Genomic DNA, 23509 nt, shown 5'->3' on the forward strand with positions numbered 1-23509 from the left:
CGCCAAGGAAGATGAGACTACAAGTCCCAAGATGCAACGCGGCGGGCAGGCAGCTGAAAAGCGGAAACAGGTGGGCCTTGAATTCTCACCGAGGAAAGAAAAGGGAAATCACCGCCCGCCTCCTTCTTTTGCCATTGGTTGACGATCGTGGGCTGGTGCGGCTTTTGATTGGTCCAGAGGATTTCACGCCTCCTTTTGGCTACAGGGTTAGAAGGAAAGACACGCTTGTATTTGACTTTCTCTTTTTGCCCGGTCTTTGAATATATATATATATATATTTAAATTTCTGGATCGTGATCCTCCAATACAATGGTAAGCCTTTAATTTTAACTCAGATTTTATTTGCTTTCGCTAAGCTTCTTACTCTCTCCCTTTCAAAAAGTGAGCCTGAGGATTACGGGTGGGGGAAGGTGCTTTGCTATTTTGGTGCCCTTACAGGTATTTTGCTTTAAAATAGAAATGCATGGAGCACTTGGGACGTTTTTAAGGCGAATTGAGTTTGATTAGAGGAGACGATCGCGCAGGTCTTAAGCTTTGGGGTAAACGTGGCGCATTAAATCGAGCTTCCATGGTCAGGAACAGGCTACCTTGAAATGGAGAATAAACAGCAGAGGAAGACATTGGTTTACACAATATAAGCCTGATAATTAGCTGGTCTAAGCCAAAAAACCTATTTGGATTGGCAAAGTGGTGTGTGTGTGTGAAAACTCTTTGTTATATGGTGTCTGAGATTCTTGGAACTGATCTTTTATGTAGGGAAAAAGTGCTCTGGCACTGGGCTGCGACTTTTTCTCACCAAAGACCGATAGATAAAGGTAAAGGTATCAGAGTGAACCGGTAGTAGCGGCGACGGGAGGCGCAGAAGCATTGCATGAGCACGCAAGTGAACCGGTAGTAAAATAAATTGAAACCCACCACTGACACGTATGTGCTCATCTCCGTTTCAAAGCCGAAGAGCCAGCGCTGTCCGAAGACGTCTCCGTGGTCATGTGGCCGGCATGACTAAACACCAAAGGCACACTGAACGCGCGTTACCTTCCCAGCAAAAGTGGTCCCTATTTTTCTACCTGCATTTTTACATGCTTTCGAACTGCTAGGCTGGCAGAAGCTAGGACTAGTAACGGGAGCTCACTCCGTTATGCGTTGCTAGGGATTCGAACTGCCGACGTTTCTGATTGATTGATCGATAAATCTTTTGTTTACGTCCAATTGCCTAGCAACTGCTGGAAGTTAAGATGAACTCCATGAAAGTTACTTACAAGCTGGATTTGAAGTTCTGATGGGCGGCCCCTGTTGAACATGTGATGATCACCTTTTGAAAACTTAGCAACTGGCCGTCATTTATGGTCATTTGATGCATCCCACAAATCATGTGGCCATGATTTATTACGCTTTTTGCCAGAAAGCGGCATTTTCATCTTGTTTTCAGCCCAAAAAAAAATGCAAAGTGGAGGCAATGGGTTTGCTTAATGACCATGGATTTCTAAATGATTACCATAAGAAAAGCCATAAAATTGAGTTGGTGTTGTGAAGATTCACTTAACAACTGGTACAGCTTACAACCATACATCTGGGCTCAATTTATACTTATAAATTGAAGACTACCTGTATTCACAACTCTAATTAACAAATGAGTTAATTAGCACAGTACAGGCAGTCCTCGGCTTATGACAATTGGGCCCAAAATTTCTGTTTGCTAAATGAGACAGTTAAGTGAGTTTTCTCCCCTTTTGCAACCTTTCTTGCCACAGTTGTTAAGTGAAATCCTGCAGTTAAGTTAGTAACATGGTTGTTGAGTGAATCTGCATTGACTAAGCCCGTCAGAAGATCGCAAAAGGTGATGACTCTGGGACACTGCAACTGTCTTCAATACATGCTGGATGCCGAGTGTCCAAATTTTGATCACATGACCGCAGGGATGCTATAATAGTTGTAAGTATGAAAAATGGTCATAAGTCACTTTTTTCAGTGCCATTGTAACTTCAAACGGTCACTAAGCAAACTGTTGTAAATCGAGGACTACCTGTATTTCCATGGACAGGTGCGAAATCAAGTTTGAGAATCTGACAGCTAGAAATGCTGCTCATGAGCCTTCTAAGGGAAATATCCAATCTTTTTCCTCAGCTCAGCATTGGGGATTATCACCTTGCTTGTTGCTGCTTATTTCTTGAAATAAGACCATTCTATTTTCCTCCCCACATTCTTCTTTTTACTGAACTGGCTATTAGTGAGGGTGCTGGCCAGTGGTAGACAAGTCTGCCAGCTCTTCTGATGTCAGAAAAAAGGGGGGAAAAATATTTTTACCTGGAAGTTACCGTATTTCTCAGATTATAAGACACACCAAGGTTTTGAAGAGGCAAATAAAAAAGTTTTTGCACTGCAAACCTCCCCAAAATGGCCCATTTTTCACAAAAACAGGCCCGTTTTTTTTTTTTTTTTTAAAGGCATGAATAGCCTTTAGGAGGTTTATCGAGTGGTCCTGGGGGCTGGGGGGGGGGCAAAAATGAGCAAGAAACGGCTCATTTTTCACTCATTTCTGCCCTCCCCAGTCCCCAGGAGTACTCTGAAAGCCTCCTAAAGGCTATGCACAGCCATTTTTGTGAAGGGGACGGGATTTCTGGAGGCAGAAAATGCTGTATTCAGTGTATAAGACGCACCCAGATTTTCAGCCTTTTTTTGAGGGGAAAAGGTGTGCCTTATATTCTGAAAAATACAGTAATGCTTTTGAGAAGAAAAGTATTCTGTTGCTGAGTGAAGATAACAACCTTCCCTCAGTTTCTTCCATCTCTTTCTCCTTGGCTAGTTCTGTCCCTAATGCTTTCTGAAGTTCTTCTCGGATCAATGTCCTGCTTTTAAAAATAGACCAGGGTTTGGCATCACAACATTTTGCTACCCTATCAAATGACTAAATGAGAAGGAAGGACTCACTGGAGAAGAGCCTGATGCTGGGAAAGATGGAAGGCAAAAGAAGAAGGGGACGACAGAGAATGAGGTGGCTGGATGGAGTCATTGAAGCAGTCAGTGTGAGCTTAAATGGACTCCAGAGGATGGTAGAGGACAGGAAGGCCTGGAGGAACGTTGTCCATGGGGTTGTGACAACTTTGCAACTAACAACAACAAATCTATCCATCGTTTGTCGGTCTGTCTATCTATCTGTCTATTGTTCTATCTATTGTTCTATCTATCGTTCTATTGTTCTATTGTTCTATCTATCATTCTATCTATCTTCTGAAGATGAAACTCAAATACTGTGGCCACCTAATGAAAGGGAAGGACTTACTGGAGAAGAGCCTCATGCTGGGAAAGATGGAGGGCAAAAGAAGAAGGGAACGACAGAGAAGGAGGTGGCTGGATGGAGTCCCTGAAACAGTCAGCCTGAGCTTAAATGGACTCCAGAGGATGGTAGAGAACAGGAAGGCCTGGAGGAACATTGTCCATGGATCAGACACGACTTCACAACTAACAACAACAAATGTCTACATTGTAGCAACCCTGAAGCAATGCATTGCCTCTTTGTATTTGATCCGGGGGCAGGCGGGGATTGTGAAAAATGTGAAAAAAGGAAGCAAAAAATATGTATGAGACATGTCTCCAAAAAGAATTAAAAGGCCCATTTTGTTGGAAAATAATAAATCATTGTGGAGTCCCTGGTGCTCTCTGAGCTTGGCTGTTTGCTTGCAGACATTTAATGACCCAACTAAGTAACATGATCAATGCAAGAGTAAATATCATCAACTCGTACTGATGCTGAGTAACAGTTGGGTAACAATATTACCTTTTTGAAAATCAGAAAAGAGAATAATAAGATGGAGTTAGTGCTCTCTCTTTCTCTCTCCCTCTCTTCCTTTCCACATAAAAAAATTAAAAAGTCTCCATTGTATTTGCTGTGTACTTCCTTTTGAGCCTCCAGATGTGCAGATCCCATCATCTCCAGCCAGCGATGAAGTGAGATACATTCTGATGCCTCTGGAGCAGTGTTTCTCAATCTGGGCCTCTCAAAAGGTGTGTGGATTTCAATTCCCAGAATTCCCCAGCCAGCATTTGCACGCCACATATACTGTGTGGGAAATTCTGGGAGCTGAAGTCCACACAACTTCAACACTATTGAAAAACACTATTCCAAACTCACAGATAAAAACATTTGAAATGCTCATATCCTAGCTGGAGAAACACTGGCCTGGAGGGTTGTTAGGATGAAGAAACCAGGGTTCTTCACCTGAGATAATTGGTAAAAGTGGCTGTTTTCTCTTGGATGGAAGAATAAAATATAGAATAACAGATTTGGAAGGGACCTTGGAGGTCTTCTAGTCCAACCCCCTGCTTAGGCAGGAAACCCTATGCCACTTCAGACAAATGGCTGTCCAATCTCTTCTTAAAAACTTCCAGTGTTGGAGCATTCACAACTTCTGGAGGCAAGTTGTTCTATTGATTAATTGTTCTAGCTTTCAGAAAATTTCTCCTTCGTTCTAAGTTGCTTCTCTCCTTGATTTGTTTCCACCCATTGCTTCTTGTTCTACCCTCAGGTGCTTTGGAGAATAGAAGGGAGTCTTATTTATGAGCCATGGCTGCTGGAGGAAGAAGCCGGTGGCATTGATGAGCTGATGTGTCTCTTTCTTCTTGGCAGGCATTGATGGGGATACAGCTTGTGTTCTCCTTGTTCGTGGCCAGCGTCTTTCAGAAGATGGCACCCCACTGGTCCTTCGCCCGATGGCTCCTTTGCAACGGAAGGTACCTCATCCTTTGTAATGAGACAGTCCTCTCGCTCTGTAGTTAACAAACATGGCTTGTTCTCTGGAAGGAAAGAAGGGGTGCCTCCTTTGAGCCCGGCACACCAGATTTTCTTTAGCAAGCTTTCAAAAAATCCCATCTCGCTGCAAGCGTAGGAGGAGAAAATGGTCCCTCAGATTTGCAACATAGGCTGCGACAGGGGTGTCAAACGAATTGAGTTGACAACCGAGTAATTGAAGGCCTTCCTTTTTTGAATGTGCATTGGACATGTGACCCATTGGTGCGGTGGCTTAGAAGTGGAGCTCTTGCCTCACAATCGGGAGGCTGTGAGTTCGATCCTGGGTAGAGGCAGATATCTTTCTCTCTGGGCACCCTGAGAATATAGCTGCTGAGCAAAACTCTGCATTGGCGACAGGAAAGGCATCTGGCCATTAAAACACTCCGTTAGCTCCATTCAGTTGCCCAGACTCCACCCCGCAAGGGATTATGGGGTCTTTAGAAGATGATGATTGCACATGTGACTCATTCAAAAGGGGTGGTCTTTTCATTGCTCTTCATTGACATTTTTTGACGACTCCTGCAGATGGCCTGGAAAGTTGAATTGTTTTTGCAACTTTAAAAAAAACCCTGTGCTGTGAATCAGAGAAAGCTTTGCAGGGGTGGGCTGCTGGGGGTTTGTTGGGGTGCGGGAGAAACTCTAACTAAGATTCTGTGTGGTTCGGAGAACCCACAAATCCCACTCCTGGCCTTCCAAAACTCTGCATGCCCCCCCTTTTTTTTGCAAAAAAATGAGGTGTGCAGAGGGTTTGGGAGGCCTGCAGAGTGCAAAAACTTTTTAAAAAAAATTTACCTGTTCAAAATCATGGTGCGTCTTATACTCAGGTGCGTCTTATAATCCGAAAAATACGGTATGTGAAACCCACTCTGATTGACCTAGGGAATGTCTTAAACAAACATCTCCTAACTTTTCACAGGAGGGTGTGCCTTTTTTTGTCAGAGTTGCTTGACGGTAAGATGGGTGGCCTATAAAATTAATAACTGAATAAATAAAAATTAAAAAAAAATTCCCTGCCACACAAACTCCGTCCCCGGTTTTCAATGGAAAAACATAAAATAATGATCAACTCACTAACAAACAGGTTCTGTATCTAGGACACCTTGTTTTTCCTTTCTGTGTGGCATCAAACTGGTGTTTTATATTTTGCTAGCTTGCACCGCTACAAACATCCTTCCGAAGAGGAGCTACTCGCTCTGGCAGGGAAGCAGAAGCCGAAGGGTAAACGGGAAAGGTAAGTCCCATTAGCAAAAGGCCGATCATCTTGGCAGGTAAATTGGCTAAAGCAGTGCTTTTTTTTTTAACTTGGCAATGTTAAGATATGTGGTCTTCAAGTCCCAGAATTCCCCAGCCAGCTTTGTTTCCTTGGTAGATTGCATGATTCCTACCCAGTGGTGAAATCTAATTTTTTTTGCCATTGTTTCTGTAGGCGTGGCTTGGTGGTGGGGGTGTCATGTGATTGGGTGGGCGTGGCCAACATTTTTCCACTTTTTAAAGCACTGTTCAGGAAAATAGGCAGGAAAAAAATGCTTTAAAAAGTGGTTCCGGCAATTGCTCAGATCAGCTGTGAGTTGTGTGATCATCGGATTCTCTTTTATTTCACTTTTTAGAGCATTTTTTTCGTATCTATTCGCCCGAACCGGCAGGAAAAAAATGCTTTAAAAAGTGAAAAAAATGGTTCCGACGATCGCACGGATCAGCTGTGAGCCACCCGATTGCCAGACCTTCTTTATTTCACTTTTTAAAGCATTTTTTCCTGCCGTTTCGGGCGAATAGGTAGAGAAAAAAATGTTTTAAAAAGTGAAATAAAGAGGGTCTGATGATTGCGCAGCTCACACCTGATCCGCATGATCATCGGAACGTTCTCACACCCCCCCCACACACACAAACTTTTTAAAAGCAATTTTTAATAACCAGTTCCGGCAACTAAATAGTAAAACAATGCTTTAAAAAGTAGAAAAAAAGGCTCCGTGTCAGTTGGCTGTGCCGCACGATCGTCGGAACCTTCCCCCACACAACTTTTTAAAGCATTTTTTTATTTGCCCGAACTAGTAATGGTTTAAAAAGTAGGTTGGGGGGGGGAAGTGCAGCCGATTGTCGCGGAAACTTTTTTTCTACTTTTTTAAAGCCTTTTTTTTTTAAACTACCAGTTCTAGCGAACCGCTTGGAACAGGTAGCTTTTCACCCCTGTTCCTACCATGGAAGAATGCTTCCAGAGTCGACTCCTTGTCCTCTGTTGTTCTCCTCTCCTAACAGCTCTGCGTATATGCGCATCTGGAACAGACCCCAGCTGCTCCTCCTCCTCACTCATAGCAGCCTCCAAAGGCAACTGCCTCTCCAGCGGCTGGGAAATGTCGCACAGCCCTGACTCTCTCTCTGTGTCCTGCTCTGAGCATCCATCAGAGCCTTCCCCAGGCCCCAGAACTGGCCCAAGTTCTTCCCCAACCCTTCTCATTATCTGAGTTTGCAGACAGCTCTGCTGACAGCTGGTGGGCCACAATACTATTTTCCAGTTACAGCGAGCCTAAATTAAGTTAAGCAGTAACCAGGGATGTTGGTTGTTTCTTTGCAGCAGAAGGATCAACGGGGTGACCGACGGGAAGCCTTCGACCGTTCCCCGAGATATTGATTTGCAACTGGAGAGTAGCCCCATCCGGACAGTGGATGCTTTGGGTAAATGTGTGGAGGTTGGACTTTCTTAGCTACAGTATGTGTTTATCGTATGGGGTGGTCCAGGAAGGCTGTCGTCTCATAAGGATGCTGCAAATTCAGAAACACAGAGTGTACTCTCTTACAGCCAGTGTTTCTCAACCTTGGCAACTTGAAGATGTCTGGACTTCAACTCCCAGAATTCCGAATGCTGGCTGGGGAATTCTGGGAGTTGAAGTCCAGACATCTTCAAGTTGCCAAGGTTGAGAAACACTGCTTACAGCAAACAAAATTTCTATGGCTAAGCAAGACAGTTGTTAAGTGGATTTTGCCCCGTTTTACAATCTTTCTTGCTACAGTTGTTAAAGTGAATCATTTCGGTTGTTACCATGTTTTTCGGAGTTTAAGACTCACCTTTCCCTCCCTAAAAGTGCATGGAAATGTTGGTGCGTCTTATACACTGAATACAGCCATTTTGGGCCTCCTGAAGCCCTGCCTCGAATCCCATTTTTCCAAAAAATTGACCGTTTTTCGCAAAAATTGAAGCGTTTTTGCCTTCCCCCCCCCAGCCTCCAAAAGCACTCTACAGGTTTCAGCAGGGCTGGGGGAAGGCAGAAATGCCCCCGTCTTTGCTTTCCCCCAGTCCTGCTGAAGCCTGTAAGAGTGCTCCTGGGAGCTGGGGGAAGGCAAAAACTTTTTTTTTTCTATACTTACCTCTTCAAAATCTTGGTGCATCTTATACACCGGTGCGTCTTATAGTATGAAAAATACGGTAAGTTAGTAACACCATTGTTAAATGAATCTGGCTTCCCCTTTGACTTTGCTTGTCAAAAGGATAAAAAAAAGGTGATTACATGACCCCGGGACACTGCAACCGTCATAAATACGAGTCAATTTCCAAGCCTCTGAATTTTGATCATGTGACCATAGGGATGCTACAAAGGTCGTAAGTGTGAAAAACAGCCATAAGTCCCCTTTTTCCATGCTGTTGTAACTTTGAATGGTCATTAAGTGAACAGTTGTAAGTCGAGGTCCACCTGTGAGCATTGCACCACTAAGAGTTAATACTTCTGATTTTAATTTGGGAAAAGAAGGGCGAGTCCTCAACTTACGACCACAATGGAGCCCAACATTTCTGTTGTTAAATGAGACATTTGTGAAGTGAGTTTTGCCCCATTTTACCACCTTGCTTGCCGCAGTTGTTAAGTGGATCACGGCAGTTGATCAGTTAGGAACACGGTTCTTAAATGAATCTGGCTTCTCCCTCGACTTTGCTCCTCCGAAGGTTGCGAAAGGGAATCACATGACACCCCCACCCTACCCCCTTGGGATACTGCGACCGCCATAAATAGGAGTCAGTTGCCAGGCCTCCAAATTTTGATCACATGTGACCATGGGGATGCTACAAAGGTTGCAACTGTGAAAAATGGCCAGTATAATTGATTATATATCAGTGTTTCTCAACCTTGGCGACTTTAAATCCTGTAGACTTCAACTCCCAGAATCCCCCAGCCAGCATAGCTGGCTGGGGAATTCTGGGAGTTGAAGTCCACAGGACTTAAAGTCGCCAAGATTGAGAAACACTGCCATATATAATATATATATACAATTATATAATTTGAATTGTAACTTTGAACGGTCACTAAATGAACGGTTGTAAGTCGAGGACTACCTGTACAGCGTTGAACTAGATCAGACCTGAGATTGGATGCTAATCATTTCCTGTTCTCTCTTTAGTGCTGTGCTATTTCCTGGAGTATCAGTGGTACGTGGATTTTGCAGGATATTCCACTCTGGTCTACCTTTTCACTGAAGGTTACTATTGCCTCGTCGATCCCCAGAAAGAAACCAACATAGGAATCCTCTGGTGCCTTCTGACAGCCATATTCTCTGTGTATCCTTTGCAACCAGGGATCCTTCCCTTTTGCCCCCACTTTTATACGGTATAAGCAGCCCTCCATTGCAACCACAATCCATCCCAAAATTTCTGTTCCTAAGAGGATAGTTATTAATGGCCCTAGCAATAGCACTTAGACTTATATGCCACTTTACTGTTCTGACCCAGGCTTCCTGAGAAAGCAAGAAGCAAAGTTTTGGTCCTGGCAAAACCCCTTTTATTTACACGACTGGGAATTCCTTTCATTCACAGCCAGCAAGGCTTAGCAAACAATATTTCCGAGGAATATTTATCAACACGAGCCTTATCTTATTTGGAGCACTGCCAGATAACTAGTTTCCCAATGCAGGGCAAGGCAAAACTTGGCACAGAGTCTCTTATAGACACAAACAGAACTTTCCACTCTTGAAATGACCGAATGAACAAATTGTTTCCTGCAAAAAACCCCTCCCCGTGCTTGCACGCTTCCCATTCTTCACCACGACCTGGGCCAGCTCTCCCTCCAGGGCCAGGGTTGCCGCCACCGCCACCATCCCAACACTTAGAATGGCCTCTTCTGAGAGGCCTGTCAGGCCAGCCTGCCGAGTCTTCCGGGAACCGGGGCAGAGAGTCTTCCGGCAGCCAGGCCACAACCATAAAACGGGAAGTGCACTTCCAAAGCAGCCACTGCCAGAAGACTCTGCTCCAGCTCCCGGAAGACTCGGCAGGCTAGCCCGACCGGCCTCTCAGAAGAAGCCCTCCTCAGTGCTGGAATGGCGCCAGGGGCAGCCCTGGCCCTGGCTCTGCAGGGAGAGCTGGACCAGGTCATGTTGAGGACAGGGAGGCACACGAGCGGGGGTGTTGGGGAAACAGGCACTCACGCAATCCCTCCCTCCCTCTGGCCGGGTAGAGCACCTCCCACCAACCCAGCGATATTCCAAAAGCACCAAGCCGCACGAGCGCCAATCCCTTCCTTCCCGCTGCTCGCGCAGCTTGGCACCTTCGAGATACCGCTGGGTTGGTGAGTGGCGCTCTGCCTGGCTAGAGAGGTGGGGTTGCTTGGTGGCTACTCGCGAGCGGGCTCCGAAAGAGCCTGGCTTCAAAATAATAACAACCCCCCCTCCCCTGATAATAAGGCCACAGCCATATTTTGGGGGTTAAAAGAAAATTAAGACCCTGTCTTATTTTGGGGGAAACACAGTAGGATTGAACTCACAGCCTCCTGATTGTGCAGCAAGAGCTCCCCCTATAGGCCACCGAACCAGTTGCATCTTGAAAAAAGCAGCTTTGGGACAGAATGGTTGATGTTATGCCCTTAGCACCAGCTTCAGCAAAATTTTTGTTATGGTGATGCATCATTATTTCCGCTCCAAGGAGGGGGGTGAGCGTTCGGTCTGCCTCTCCTTTGCCTTCCTCTTCCTTCTGATTGCAATGGTGGTTTTGGTCATCCGGGAAGATTACCTCGAATTTGGGCTCAATGCAGGTGAGTGACCTCGGGCATGGGCCATAACTGGGCACCCTTGCCATCTTGGCCGGCCAAATTAAGCCGTTTGCACTCTCTTGATCAGCTCTTTCCCCTGTCCAGGCCTAACCAGCGTCCATAACAATTTGGAGGTCTTCTTCATGGACCAAGGATGGGAATGGATGTAAGTGTTGGCTTATTGACGTTTGATCTTCTTCCAGTTGAGATCCAAGTTTTGCTGCTATTGGCAGTGGGAGCCTCCCCAGTAGTTAGAGTATTGGGTTTGAAACCTCAGGAGAAAGTCAGGGCTCCGAAGGCAATAATAAATAATGGATGTCATTCCGTTTTGAAAAGATGTTTTTATTTATTAGATTTTTAGAGCTTTGTAAGAAACTCAAGGCGGAGAACATTCATAAGAATGCTGCTTCCTCCACTTTTCCCCCCACAACAACCCTGTGAGGTGGGTTGGGCCCCTTTCATGCCTCAGGTGGACTAGAATTTACCTTCTCCTGGGGATTGGCTCCAAGTCACCCAGCCGGCTTTCATGCCTCAGGCGGACTAGAATTCACAGTCTCCTGGGGATTGGCTCCAAGTCACCCAGCCGGCTTTCATGCCTCAGGCGGACTAGAATTCACCATCTCCTGGGAATTGGCTCCAAGTCACCCAGCTGGCTTTCATGCCTAAGGCTGGACTAGAATTCACCATCTCCTGGGGATTGGCTCCAAGTCACCCAGCCGGCTTTCATGCCTAAGGCAGACTAGAATTCACCGTCTCCTGGGGATTGACTCCAAGTCACCCAGCTGGCTTTCATGCCTAAGGCAGGACTAGAACTCACAGTGTCCTGGCTTCTAAGTCAGCTCCTTAACCACTACACCAAACTGGCTCTGACCAGTTCGGGCAAGGTGTAAAAAAATTGATTGCCTCCCTTCACTTAACACTTAAGATCTCCTCTGAAAAATTTGGAAGGTTTCTGCCCAGGGTTCTATGATTGGCTTTATGAGGCATTTGTTTTCTTCCCTATAGGATCCCGGTGACAAAACTCGGAATTAAAGTGGGCCTCGTGGGCCTCTGTTCGTTCATTGGTGCCTGCTTGACTTTCCCGGGCCTACGGCTGGCCCAGACTCAGTTGGATGCGCTCAAGATGGTGGCCAACCAGCCAAAGATCCAGTTACGTTCAAGCTCTTTGCTTAGCCTTAAAAGAGCCCCATAAATCCTGAGAATTGAAGGGAGACCTACCTCACCTTCTTCTAAAATATAGGAGCCTGTGTCCTTATGCTATGGCTATGATGGCGAACCTATGGCACCCTCTCTGCAGGCATATGAGCTGTCACCCAGTTCAGCTCCTTTGTGAATGCACGCACGCCTCCCGCTGACCAACTGATTTTTGGGTCTCGGCCGTGCATGCGAGAGGCACGCATGCATGTGCGGAGGGAGGGGGGTCGTGTGCACATGGGAGGGAGAGTGCGGGGGCAGCCCTCTGGACCGTTTTTGATCCCAAAAGGCTTCAGGGAGGCCTGCTAGGCCCAAAGCGGAGTGCATATACAAGGGGATGGGGAGCATGGGGGAGTTGTGCGTGCGTGCGCAGGGGTGTGTGCATTGCATTGTGGGTGTGATTTTGGCACGCGAGGACGCAAAGGTTAGCCATCGCTGTGTTATGGGATCGACTTAATTAGGACAGTTGATAGGTGAGAGATTGAGGCAGTGATTCATAGACACGGTTCCAGAAATAATATTAGAAGGTAAAATCAGGAAAGGAGTAGGATACTTCAGAATATCTACAGAACCTCAAAATCATGACCCGACAAAAGCGCACTAAAGCGCGCCAACGAAACTGCGGTGACAAAACCGCGACGTCATCAACGCGCCCACAACAGCGCGCCGACAGAAGCGTGATTTAAGGTAAGGTAAGGGTTAGGTTCAGGGTTAATTTTAGGGTTAGGTTTAGGGTTAGGTTCAGGGTTAGAGTTAGGTTTAGGGTTAGGTTCAGGGTTAGGTTCAAGGTTAGGTTTAGGGTTAGGTTTACAGCGCACTTCTGTCGGCGCGCTGTTGTCGGCGCGCTTCATCGCTCATAGAACTCGTGGTTTTGTCACCGCGGTTCAGTCGGACGCGCTTTTGTCGTTCGCCCTTTTGTCGGTGAACCCCTCAAAATAACTCTGGCATACTTCCCTTGAATTTCATTTGTTGGCAAGTGAGTCCTTGACTTGCAACCATTGGTTTGGCAATTGTTCAAAGTTGCTGCGGCATTGAAAAAAAGTGACGACCAGTCCTTGCACTTGTGACTATCGCAGCACCCCCACAGTCAAAATTCAGGCTCCTGGCGAGAGGAATGGATTTATGATGGTTGATGGTTGCAGCATCCTGGGGTCATGTGATCATCCTTTGTTTCCGACAGGGAAAGTCAGTAGGAGAAGCCGGCTTCGCTCAACAACTGCAGGGATTCACTTAACAACTGTGGCAAAAAGGAATTTAAAATGGGCCATCTCACCTAGCAATGAAAGTTCCAGTCCTAACTGTGGTCGTAAATCAAGGACTATCTGTATTGTAAACGCATACAAAGCTTGCAAGATCCTTAGGGAGGGGAAGTCCATGCCTTCTACTGTGGAATGGGAAAACATTGATCAATTGTGTAATAGCACCAGAAAAAGATGTTATTTTTTGAGGTGGAGCAGTAGGAAAATATTTCTCAGCCTTAGCAACCTTAGGATATATAGCAGCGATGGTGAACCTTTTTGGCTCGCGTGCCATAAGCGGGGGGAGCGCATAGGGTCATGCGCAGGCATGCCACACCCATAATGCAATACATGACACACACCCCAACGTGCATGCGCGCATGACAGGCACAACCCCCCATTTTTTGCATAATGCTTTTTTCGCTCTCCCCAGGCTCCAGAGGTTTTATAGGAGCCTGGGGAGGGTGAAAACAGCCTCTCCCCCCACCCCGAGGCCCTCTAGAGGTTTCAGGGGCTTCCCTGAAGCCTCTGGGGGGGGGAGAAAACGACCCTAGGAACAAACTGGAAGTGATTTCCGATTTGCTCGTAGGGCCGTTTTTAGTCCTCTGGAGCCTTCAGGAAAGCCTCCAGAAGGCCCATGAAGGCTCCGGAGGGCTTAAACCGGTCCATTCCTGAACGTCCTGATTGCCTGTAGGGCTGGTTTTTTCCGCTCCGGAGGCTTCAGGGAAGCTCCTGAAGCCTCTAGAGGGCCTCCGGTGGGGGGGGGAGGCTGTTTTCGCCTTCCCCAGCTCCTATAAAGCTTCTGGAGCCTGGGGAGGGCAAAAAAGGGCTTAAAAAAGGATGAACTCAGCACATGCGCGCTGGCCAGACAAATAGTTTAGTTATAGTTTAGTTATAGTTTTATTGATTTGTATGCCGCCCACTCCCAAAGGACTCCGGGCAGCTTACAATAAAACAAGGGAGGGGAATAATACACAACAACATTAAAATATACAACAGTCACAATCTCCGGGGGGCTGAATATTACAAGAGCCCCTCGGCCTGCTGGAGCAGCCAGGACTTAACAGCTTTGCGGAAGGCCGGGAGGGTAGTAAGAAGGTAGTAAGGTAGTAAATGGTGCCCTGACGCGTGCCATAGATTCGCCATCCCAGATATATAGACTTCAATTCCCAGAACTCCCCAGCCAGGAATATATGAGCAGGATGTAGGAAGGGAAGGACAGAAAAAGGAAATGCAAGTTGGGTCAGTTGAGCTGCACCATATTGTTCATGGGACAAGCATGACCCTGGAACCAGTAAAAGCTGTATTTCGTAAGGTTGAAAATTATTAAAATGGTAGGTAGGTGTCAGAGTTTGTGGCAGCAATCGCATCCAGAAAGCACACACAGGTAGCGGATTCAGCAGGATTCATGAACTTCTCTTTATATATAATACGACGTAAATATACAATACCAAAAGCAGATTTTCTAACTTCATAGCAAATACAAAACACAAGCAGAGGAGAGGAGTTTCGTTTTCAGATTAGAGCAGCAGACTAGTTCAGAAATTAAGCTAAGCTACACCCAGGCTCCTTGCTGCCTGAATCAGCAAATACTGTTTCAGTTTCCAAACAGTCCCCATTGGCTGACCTGTTGCCATGTCTATTCCAGTCTATGAATATTCATACTCTGACAGTAGGTAGGTAAATAGACAGATGAGAGAGAGAGAGAAAGATAAATGCAGTCGGATAGATGCTCCATTTTTTTTTTAACGAGATGCACAGAAGTCTGGAGAATCAGCCTAACAGGGAACAAACCTCCCTCTTCCCATCCCACAGAGTCCTTCTCCAGGCCAGTTTTCTTGCTCCCGTGATCGTGGTTCTGATGTGGATCAAGCCCATTTCGCGAGACCTCTTGCTACAGGCTCCCATGGGCAAGGAGACGGTCCAGATGTAAGTTAAGCCGGATGCATTCCGGCTGCGATTTCTTTCTTTCTTTGTAAACCTGTTTCCTCTTGACCTTTAACTCAAGTAATTTCTGCGTAATTTTTTCCCTTAGCGTTCCTTTTAGCATCCCTGCATCTATGAGGCTCAGTAACTTAGATTCAATAGGGAGGTTGGGGATCAAGCTGTTGTGGCCCGCCAGCGACCAGAAGAGCTGGTGGCAGACTCAGGCAATGAGGAGGTTGGGGAGGAACATGGGCCAGTCCTGGAATCGGGGCCAGGGCCGTCTGACAGTTATCAGCTGCCTTCGGAGTCGGAGATCAGTGGGGCAGAGGAACAGCTGGAGCCTGTTCCCAATGTGCGCATGTGCAGAGCTGTCAGGAGAAGGGAACAATTAAAGAACAAGGGCTGACTCAGGAGTAAAGGCACACAGGTGGATGGTGAATGCCCTCCCCCCCCCCATAAGGAATAAAGAGGAGCCAAAGGGGAGGGGAGTTTGCAGGAGACAATTAGTTCAATTCATTAAAGGTGAAGATCTATTCCTGACTTCTTCCCAAGTAATTGCTGCTACAGCTTGGCATTTGGAAGATAGCAATAGCAGTTAGACTTATATACCGCTTCATGGGGCTTTCAGCCCTCTCTAAGCGGTTTACAGAGTCAGCATATTGCCCCCAACAATCCGGGTCCTCATTTTACCCACCTCGGAAGGATGGAAGGCTGAGTCAACCTTGAGCCGGTGAGATTTGAACCACTGAACTGCAGATAACAGTCAGCTGAAGTGGCCTGCAGTACTGCACCCTAACCACTGCGCCACCTCGGCTCTCAAGATATCGGCCTGGCAGCTCTCCCAAGCCTGATGAAGATCTGTCGTTGTTCCCCGGGACTTTGCTGGAGAGGAATTCCCTTTAATCTAAACAAAAGAGGTTTTATCGGGACAAGGAGTCTTGGGAAGCCTAGATCAGAAGACAAGCCTAGATTCTCAGACTGTGGCTTGGCAGCTCAGCATTTGAAAGACATCCCTCCTCATCCTCAGAGAGCTAATGGGTTCCCTTCCTCTTTGTGACAGCATGTCGGACACCACCTACAATTCTGTACGCCTCTGGACGATTGTAGTGCTGTGTGTGCTACGCCTGGCTGTCATCCGCTACCATCTCCAGGCGTATCTGAACCTATCTGAGCGTTGGGTGGAGCAAATGAAGCGGGAGGCCGGCCGGATCACCGTGCTGGAGATTCAGCGGAAGGTAGGGCCAAGATGGCTCACAGCAAACAGGGCAAGGGGAAGCAAACCATTTACAGGTAGTCCACCACTTGTGACCACCACGGAGTCCAACATTTCTGTGGCTCAGCAAGATTGTCGTTAAGTGAGTGTTGCCCCATTTTACGCCCTTTCATGCCACGGATGTTAAGCGAATCGCTGCAGTTATTTAAGTTAGCAACACAGCTGTTCAGTGAATCTGGCTTCCCCATTTGACTTTCCTTGTTAGAAAGTTGCAAAGGGGGATTCCAGGACCCTGGGACATGGGCAACCTGTTGTGGCCCAGCAGGAGCTGTTGGAACTGCCACCAGACTCCGACAGTGAGGGGCCCTATGAGTCGGCTCTGGAGGATGTGGAGGACCCTGGACAGGGTTCCGACTCCGAGCAGGGCGCAGAGAGGCTGGTTGGCCACCAGGAGGCGCATGAGCCTTGGAGCAGTGGGGAGGAGACAAGGGAGTGTGATCCTGACGTCATGCATTGGAGCAGTGGGGAGGAGACAAGGTCCTGGATGCCCGGCAACGGAGGGCTAATAGGCGTAAATAATCAGACTTCGCTTAATAGCCCTTCTTCTTTCAAAAATCAGGAAGCGAAGCTAAGCTAAGCGAAGTCTGATTATTTAGGCGCGAAAGCGAATAATATATTGTATAATTCATTCCCCTCCCCTTGACATCCCGTGCACAGTCCAATCATAATTCTCCCAGTGTCAGGTGTGAGATAACTTCGAAAGGCATCACCAGGATGGAATGCTGGGTCCGTTAGCCTTGGCGGGAAACACTCCTCCTCCACATGCGCAGTAAGGTGGACAGCTCAAAATCTAGAATCTTCCTCCAGCACAACAATGAGTCCCCTCCCAAATACCATGCCCCCCCTCCCCATTTCAATGGCAGCCGAAGCAGCAGCAAAGTGGAGGCTGACACGCAGTTACAGGAGATAAGTGAACTCAGCTGGTGGTAATTAGGCTCCTCTCAAGACTATAAAAGGAATGGCTTTACACACGCTCCTCGCAGGAGTCAACATATTTATTAGAGCTGGAGAAGGTTTTGTAGCTATCTTGGCAGGCTGGATTGCTGCCAAGGTCTAGTCTGTGTGTTTATAAATCCTTGAAGTATCTTTATCTCGGCGTGCTTTGGTGTTGAAGAGCGGGGTCAGAACAGCAACCATAATCAATCCATCAATCAATTAATCAATCAGAATACAGCTGGAGGTTTTCTACTCAAACCCTCTGCTCAAGCAGGAAACCCTATACCAGTGATGGCTAATCTTTTCGTTGTTGCGTGGCAAAAGCGCATGGGACAGCGCGCCCACACCCATAATGCAATGTGCATGCAAAAAACCCTTGCTCGCCTCACCCCCCTCTCTCCTCCCCCGCGCATGTGCGCCGCACCCTTCCGCACCCCATTTTGGGCCTAGCAGACCTCCCTGGGAGCAAAAACGGGCTGCGGAGGGGCGCCACACCCATGTGACACCCCTCCCCCCATGGCCGTGACTCCCACGCATGTATGCACGTCTCCCATATGCACGCGTGCCACAGGTTCGCCATCACGGCCCTTATACCATTTCAGATAGTTGGCTGTCCAGTCTTTTCTTTAAAACCTCCAGTGATTAAGCACCTACAACTTCTGGAGACAAGTTGTTCCACTGGTTAATTCTCCTCACTGTTGGGAAGTTTCTCCTTCATTCCAAGTTGCTTTTCACCTTGATTAGTTTCCATCCCTTGTTCCTTTGGGTGCTTTGGAAAGTAAGTTGACTTCTTTCTGGCAGCCCCTCTAATACTGGAACCAATAATCGTGATTTTGGTTGCCACGATGTAGAAAAGATGTGGAGACTCTAGAAAGAGTGCAGAGAAGAGCAACAAAGATGATTAGGGGACTGGAGGTTAAAACATATGAAGAACGGTTGCAGGAACTGGGTATGTCTAGTTTAATAGAAAGAAGGACTAGGGGAGATACGATAGCAGTCTTCCAATATCTCAGGGACTGCCACAAAGAAGAGGGAGTCAAACTATTCTCCAAGGCACCTGAGGGCAGAACAAGAAGCAATGGGTGGAAACTAATCAAGGAGAGAAGCAACTTAGAACTGAGGAGAAATTTCCTGACAGTTAGAACAATTAATCAGTGGAACATCTTGCCTCTAGAAGTTGTGAATGCCCCAACACTGGAAGTCTTTAAGAAGATGTTGGAGAGCCTAGGCAGGGGGTTGGACTAGAAGACCTCCAAGGTCCCTTCCAACTCTGCTATTGTATTGGAATACTGCTATCATGTTACTCCAATCCTTCTTTCCTCTAGACTAGCCAAACCCAAATCCTGCATATGTTTTAGTCTCCGGGCCTTTAATCATCTTAGTTGTTCTTCTTTGCACTTTTTCCAAAGTCTCAACATCTTTTTTTGTAATGTGGTGACCAAAACTGGATGCAGTATTCCAGGTGTGGCCTTACTAAGGATTTATAAAGCAATACTAATATTTCAGGTGATTTTGATTCTATGCTTCTGTTTATAAATTTCCTAAATACTAAATACATCGATGCAAAAAAGGTTAAAACTCTCATAAATACATGCCAGTTCCCAGGCCTCCAAATTTTGATCAGGTGACCATGGGGATAGTACAACAGTCATAAGTGTGAAAACATACTTTAAAAGAAACAAAAACGTGTTACTGACTTCATAGGTGCAGTGATTCACTTAGCAACTGTGGCAAGAAAGGTCGTAAAATGGAGCAAAAGTCATTTAGCAACAGAAACTTTTGGGGCTCAATTGTGGTCGTAAGTGGAGGGCTACCTTTATCTGGTTTGCTACTTAAGACTTTAGATGACCAGATCTCAAGTCTCATTCTTCATTGTTCGTTTTTTTGTATTATTTCCAGATCACCAGAATCTACTGCTATGTAACCGTCGTCAGCCTCCAATACCTGGCGCCAATTTTTCTCACCCTGCACTGCACCTTCATCCTCAAAACTCTGGGTAAAGTATTTTTAGTCACTGAAGTGTCTTGGTGGAACGGGGTGTGTGTGTGTGTGCTAGGAGGTGGTTGTGTGCGAGTGTGTGTGTGTGTGCATATCTGTGTGCCTACCGCTTGTGCAAAATGCCCATCGCTTGTGTGGAGCTGTGCACGCATGCTCGCTCACCCACCACTTGCGTGCCCTGGGTCCAAAGTCAATGGGGAAAGTCCACTTCATTTATTACCATGTACTTCCCTTAACAATTGTAGTGTTTCACTGAACAACCATAGCAAAAAAAAAGAAAAAAGGTATAAAATTGGGAGCAACACAGTGAACAACTGCCTCGCCTAGCAACAGAAGTTCCAATTGTGGTCATAAGTCGAGAAGCCCCTATTCCCCTCTGTAATTTTTCCCTCCCAAAATGTGCTGGTTTTTTTTAAAAAAAAATCGATTTTATGTTGCCTCATTGGTTCAGCATCTTTTAAACTAAATAAAAATGTGTCGTTTTCAACTTCATCCAAAGGAAGGAAGGCAGCACTTGGATTTTTTATATACGTTTATATATACCAGGTGGTTTGGTTTGGTTTGGTTTATTCGACTTGTATGCCGCCCTATTCCCGGAGGGACTCAGGGCGGCTGACAAACCAGAAGGAAAGGGTCACAATACAAAAAAGTAAAAAGACAAAAAACAAATAACAATACAAAACAATTTAAAAAGTCACAACACGCAAAACAATTCGAGTAGGGGTGGAACTCAAGAGCCCCAGGCCTGCTGGAACAGCCAGGTCTTAACGGCGTTTCGGAAAGCCTGAAGGGTGGTGAGGGTCCGAATCTCCGCGGGGAGATCGTTCCAGAGGGCTGGAGCAGCCACAGAGAAGGCTGGTCCGGGTGGTCGACAATCGGCATTGGCCTGCAGATGGAATTCGGAGGAGGCTAATCTGTGGGATCTGATGTGTCTATGGGAGGTAATTGGCAGAAGGCGGTCTCTCAAGTAGCCAGGTCCAATACCATGTAGGGCTTTATAAGTGACGACTAGCACCTTGAAGCGTATCCGGAGACCAATAGGCAGCCAGTGCAGCTCACGGAGGATAGATGTAACTTGGGTGTACCGAGGCGCACCCACAATCGCTCGGGCGGCTGCATTCTGGACAAGCTGAAGTCTCCGAACACTCTTCAAGGTGGATAAAAGAATTTTGGTGCATGTAACTATTGTGGCCCGCCAGCAGAGCTGGTGGCAGACTCAGAGAGTGAGGAGGTTGGGGAGGAACATGGGCCAGTCCTGGAGTCTGGGGAAGGCTCTGACGAGGGCTCTGTGTGGGAAGCAGAGAGAGGGCCAGAGCCTTATGCCAGTTATCAGCTGCCTTCAGTGTCAGACATCAGTGAGGCAGAGGAACAGCCGGAGCCTGTTCCCGATGTGCACATGCACAGAGCTGCCAGGAGAAGGGAACAGCTAAAGAACAAGGGCCGACCCGGGAGTAAAGACACAGATGGACAGTGAATGGCCCCTCCCAGCAGAAATAAAGGGGAGCGAAAGGGGGGGGGAGTTTGCAGGAGACATTGAGTTCACTTAATTATTGTGAAGATTTGTTTGTGACTCTCAGAGACTCCTTGCCAAGTATTTTCTTGGAAGATATCGGCCTGGCAGCTCTCCAAGCCTGATAAGGTCTGTGGTTGTAAATTCACCCTTGGAAGGCTGTTTGCCGGGACTTTGCTGGATGTGAATGAGAGGAATTCACATTAGCTTAATAAAAAAAGGGCTTTTGTCGGGACAAGGAGTCTGCTTCGTGATTTCGTGAAGCCTAGGTCAGAACAGTAACCCTATTCCTTTCTCTCCCCAAAAGGTGACTATTCCTGGGGCCTGTATCCTGAGCCTGCACTAACATCTCCAGCGCCTGATGCCATTCCGGTTCGCCAGGCCGCAGCCTCTGAGGACTCTGGGAACGAAGATATCCAGGCGGCGGTAGAACAGATCACCGCTTCTCTTAGTGCCTTGGGCACCGTCTTCACTCCTCTTTTCTACCGGGGGCTGTTCTCTTTCTACGTCTGGTGGATTGCGGCCTGTCAAGTCGTTTCCGTTTTCTTTGGCCTCTATTTCCATCAGCACTTGGCTGTATCCTAAGGGAGAAGATTTCCCTTTGGCTCTTGGAGCGAGACGTTTGGGGGTCCAGAATATGGAGTTCTTTTGAGGGTTTGCAAACTGATAGCTGGGTTGTCATCCTTGAGAAAAAAGTTTTCTTGCAACGTCGCTTAGAACAGGGGTGTGCAAACTTGGGAACTTTAAGACTTTAAGAGAGCCGAGGTGGCACAGTGGTTAGGGTGCAGTACTGCAGGCCACTTCAGCTGACTGTTATCTGCAGTTCAGCGGTTCAAATCTCACCAGCTCAAGATTGACAGCCTTCCATCCTTCCGAGGTGGGTGAAATGAGGACCCAGACTGTGGGGGGCGATATGCTGACTGTTTAAACCGCTTAGAGAGGGCTGAAAGCCCTATGAAGCGGTATATAAGTCTAACTGCTATTGCTATTGCTATTGCTATTGTGAACCTCAACTCCCAGAATTCCCCAACCATCCTGGGAGTTGAAGTCCACAAGTTTTAAAGTTCCCAAGTTTGGACACCCCTGGCTTAGAAGAAACCAGCCGGATTCAAATACTGCTTTTTTTTTTTTTAAAGACCAATCACAGTGGACTGGACACACATCTTCCACGCTAGGCCAAAAGAGGTAAAAAAGGAGTGTTTTAATCAGCTTTGATTAAAAAAAAAATTCCCCCCCCCCCCCCCAGATCTTATGGCTTAAAAACATTCAGGAGCAAGGTTGAAATTTGAGCAACGACATCCATCCACCTTCCATGTTTCTTTTGCTCAGCATTTTTTTTTTAGAGGTTAGGTTTATTTTTAAAAAAACCTTCGGCTTCTATTATTTGTATACTTTAAGGTAGTGAACAAAGCAAATACTCCTTTAACCCTCCTATTTTCCCCACAACAATCCTGTGAGGTAGGTTGGGGTGAGAGAAAGGGGGACTGGCCCAAAGTCACTCAGCCAGCTTTCATGGCTAAGGTCAGACTAGAACTCACGGTCTCCTGGTGACTGGCCTAAAGTCATCCAGCCGGCTTTCATGGCTAAGGTAGGACAAGAACTCAAGAGTCTCCTGGTAATTGGCCCAAAATCACCCAATCAGTTTTCATGGCTAAAGCGGGACTAGAACTCACAATCTCCTGATTTCTAGCCTGGTACTTTACCAAACTGGCTCCAGTTAAAATCCCGTAGTAACTGATGCAGGTAAAAGTGAAACTTACAAAACGCTTTTCATAAGTAGCAGAACCATCTTTGTCCATAAGCAGATTTGAGTGATGGGAGGTTTAAATATAACTTAAATGTAAGTTTTCCACAATCAGGATCGGTGATGGTAAAAGAAAGAAGTTGCCTTTTTTATTCAATTAAGGATTCCAGCTGCACATTAATTTAAACTCTATATACCTCTTCTTTTTTTGAGAAAAAAATAAATAAAAAAATACTAAAAAGGCCTTACAAATAATGGGACATAAAATGCATAACAATACAAAGATAGAAAAATAGCAGTATTATAATCAAGAAAAATAAGGAAGTCCTTGACTTACAACCATTTGTTTAGTGGCCATTCAATGTTACAACAGCACTGAAATTTTTTTTCCACACTTATGACCGTATGAGCAGCCCCCATTCTCATGTAATCAGAATTTGGGGGCTTGGCAACTGGCATGTCATTATGACAATTGCACTGTCCCGGGATCGCCTGAGCCCCATTTGTGACCTTCCCAGCCAGGTTCTGACAAACAAAGTCATTGGGGGTATGCCAAATTCGCTTAACGACTGCATGTTTCACTTAACAACTTCAGTGATGAACTTTAGAACTGTGGCAAAAAAAGATAACATTAGGCACAGTTCGCTTAACAAGTGCCTTGCTTAGCAACAGAAGGGGGCTTAGTTGAGGTCGTACGTTGAGGACTCTCTATAGCCAGGGGGTCAGAAGAACACCGTAGCTTGTTTCACACAAGAGGCTTAAATCACAGCATGATCAGACCTAAAGAACCCGTCCCCTCGTTATATTTGACTCCTTGGTGACAGGAAATACAACAGAGGTTCTCAACTATCACCTTCTCTTGGGTATTTTCTTCTTTTAACTTCCCAGTTAAAGTCCACCCC

The 23509-nt window shown here is 46.5% G+C and overlaps 1 protein-coding gene across 1 annotated transcript; it reads left to right on the top strand.

Annotated features, from left to right (window-relative positions):
* Nucleotides 1-183: 183 nt before the first annotated feature.
* TMEM161A (transmembrane protein 161A) lies at nucleotides 184-21650 on the top strand. Its single transcript, XM_032215795.1, has 12 exons — nucleotides 184-312; nucleotides 4625-4728; nucleotides 5937-6017; nucleotides 7356-7456; nucleotides 9170-9326; nucleotides 10640-10791; nucleotides 10894-10954; nucleotides 11794-11937; nucleotides 15036-15149; nucleotides 16207-16381; nucleotides 19255-19351; nucleotides 21171-21650. Exons 1-12 carry the CDS (start codon nucleotides 310-312, stop codon nucleotides 21446-21448), a joined length of 1467 nt encoding a protein of 488 aa, XP_032071686.1. The 5' UTR covers nucleotides 184-309; the 3' UTR covers nucleotides 21449-21650.
* Nucleotides 21651-23509: the final 1859 nt, after the last annotated feature.

This window comes from Thamnophis elegans, chromosome 1, assembly GCF_009769535.1.
Source record: "Thamnophis elegans isolate rThaEle1 chromosome 1, rThaEle1.pri, whole genome shotgun sequence".
Classification (NCBI taxonomy): Eukaryota; Metazoa; Chordata; class Lepidosauria; order Squamata; family Colubridae; genus Thamnophis; species Thamnophis elegans.

What these genes read in the sequence shown, in the direction of transcription:
- TMEM161A (XM_032215795.1), top strand. An exon ending in CCGAAGGGTAAACGGGAAAG is followed by an intron (nt 6,018 to 7,355) that starts GTAAGTCCCATT and finishes GTTTCTTTGCAG; the next exon opens with CAGAAGGATCAACGGGGTGA. An exon ending in GGCAAGGAGACGGTCCAGAT is followed by an intron (nt 15,150 to 16,206) that starts GTAAGTTAAGCC and finishes TCTTTGTGACAG; the next exon opens with CATGTCGGACACCACCTACA.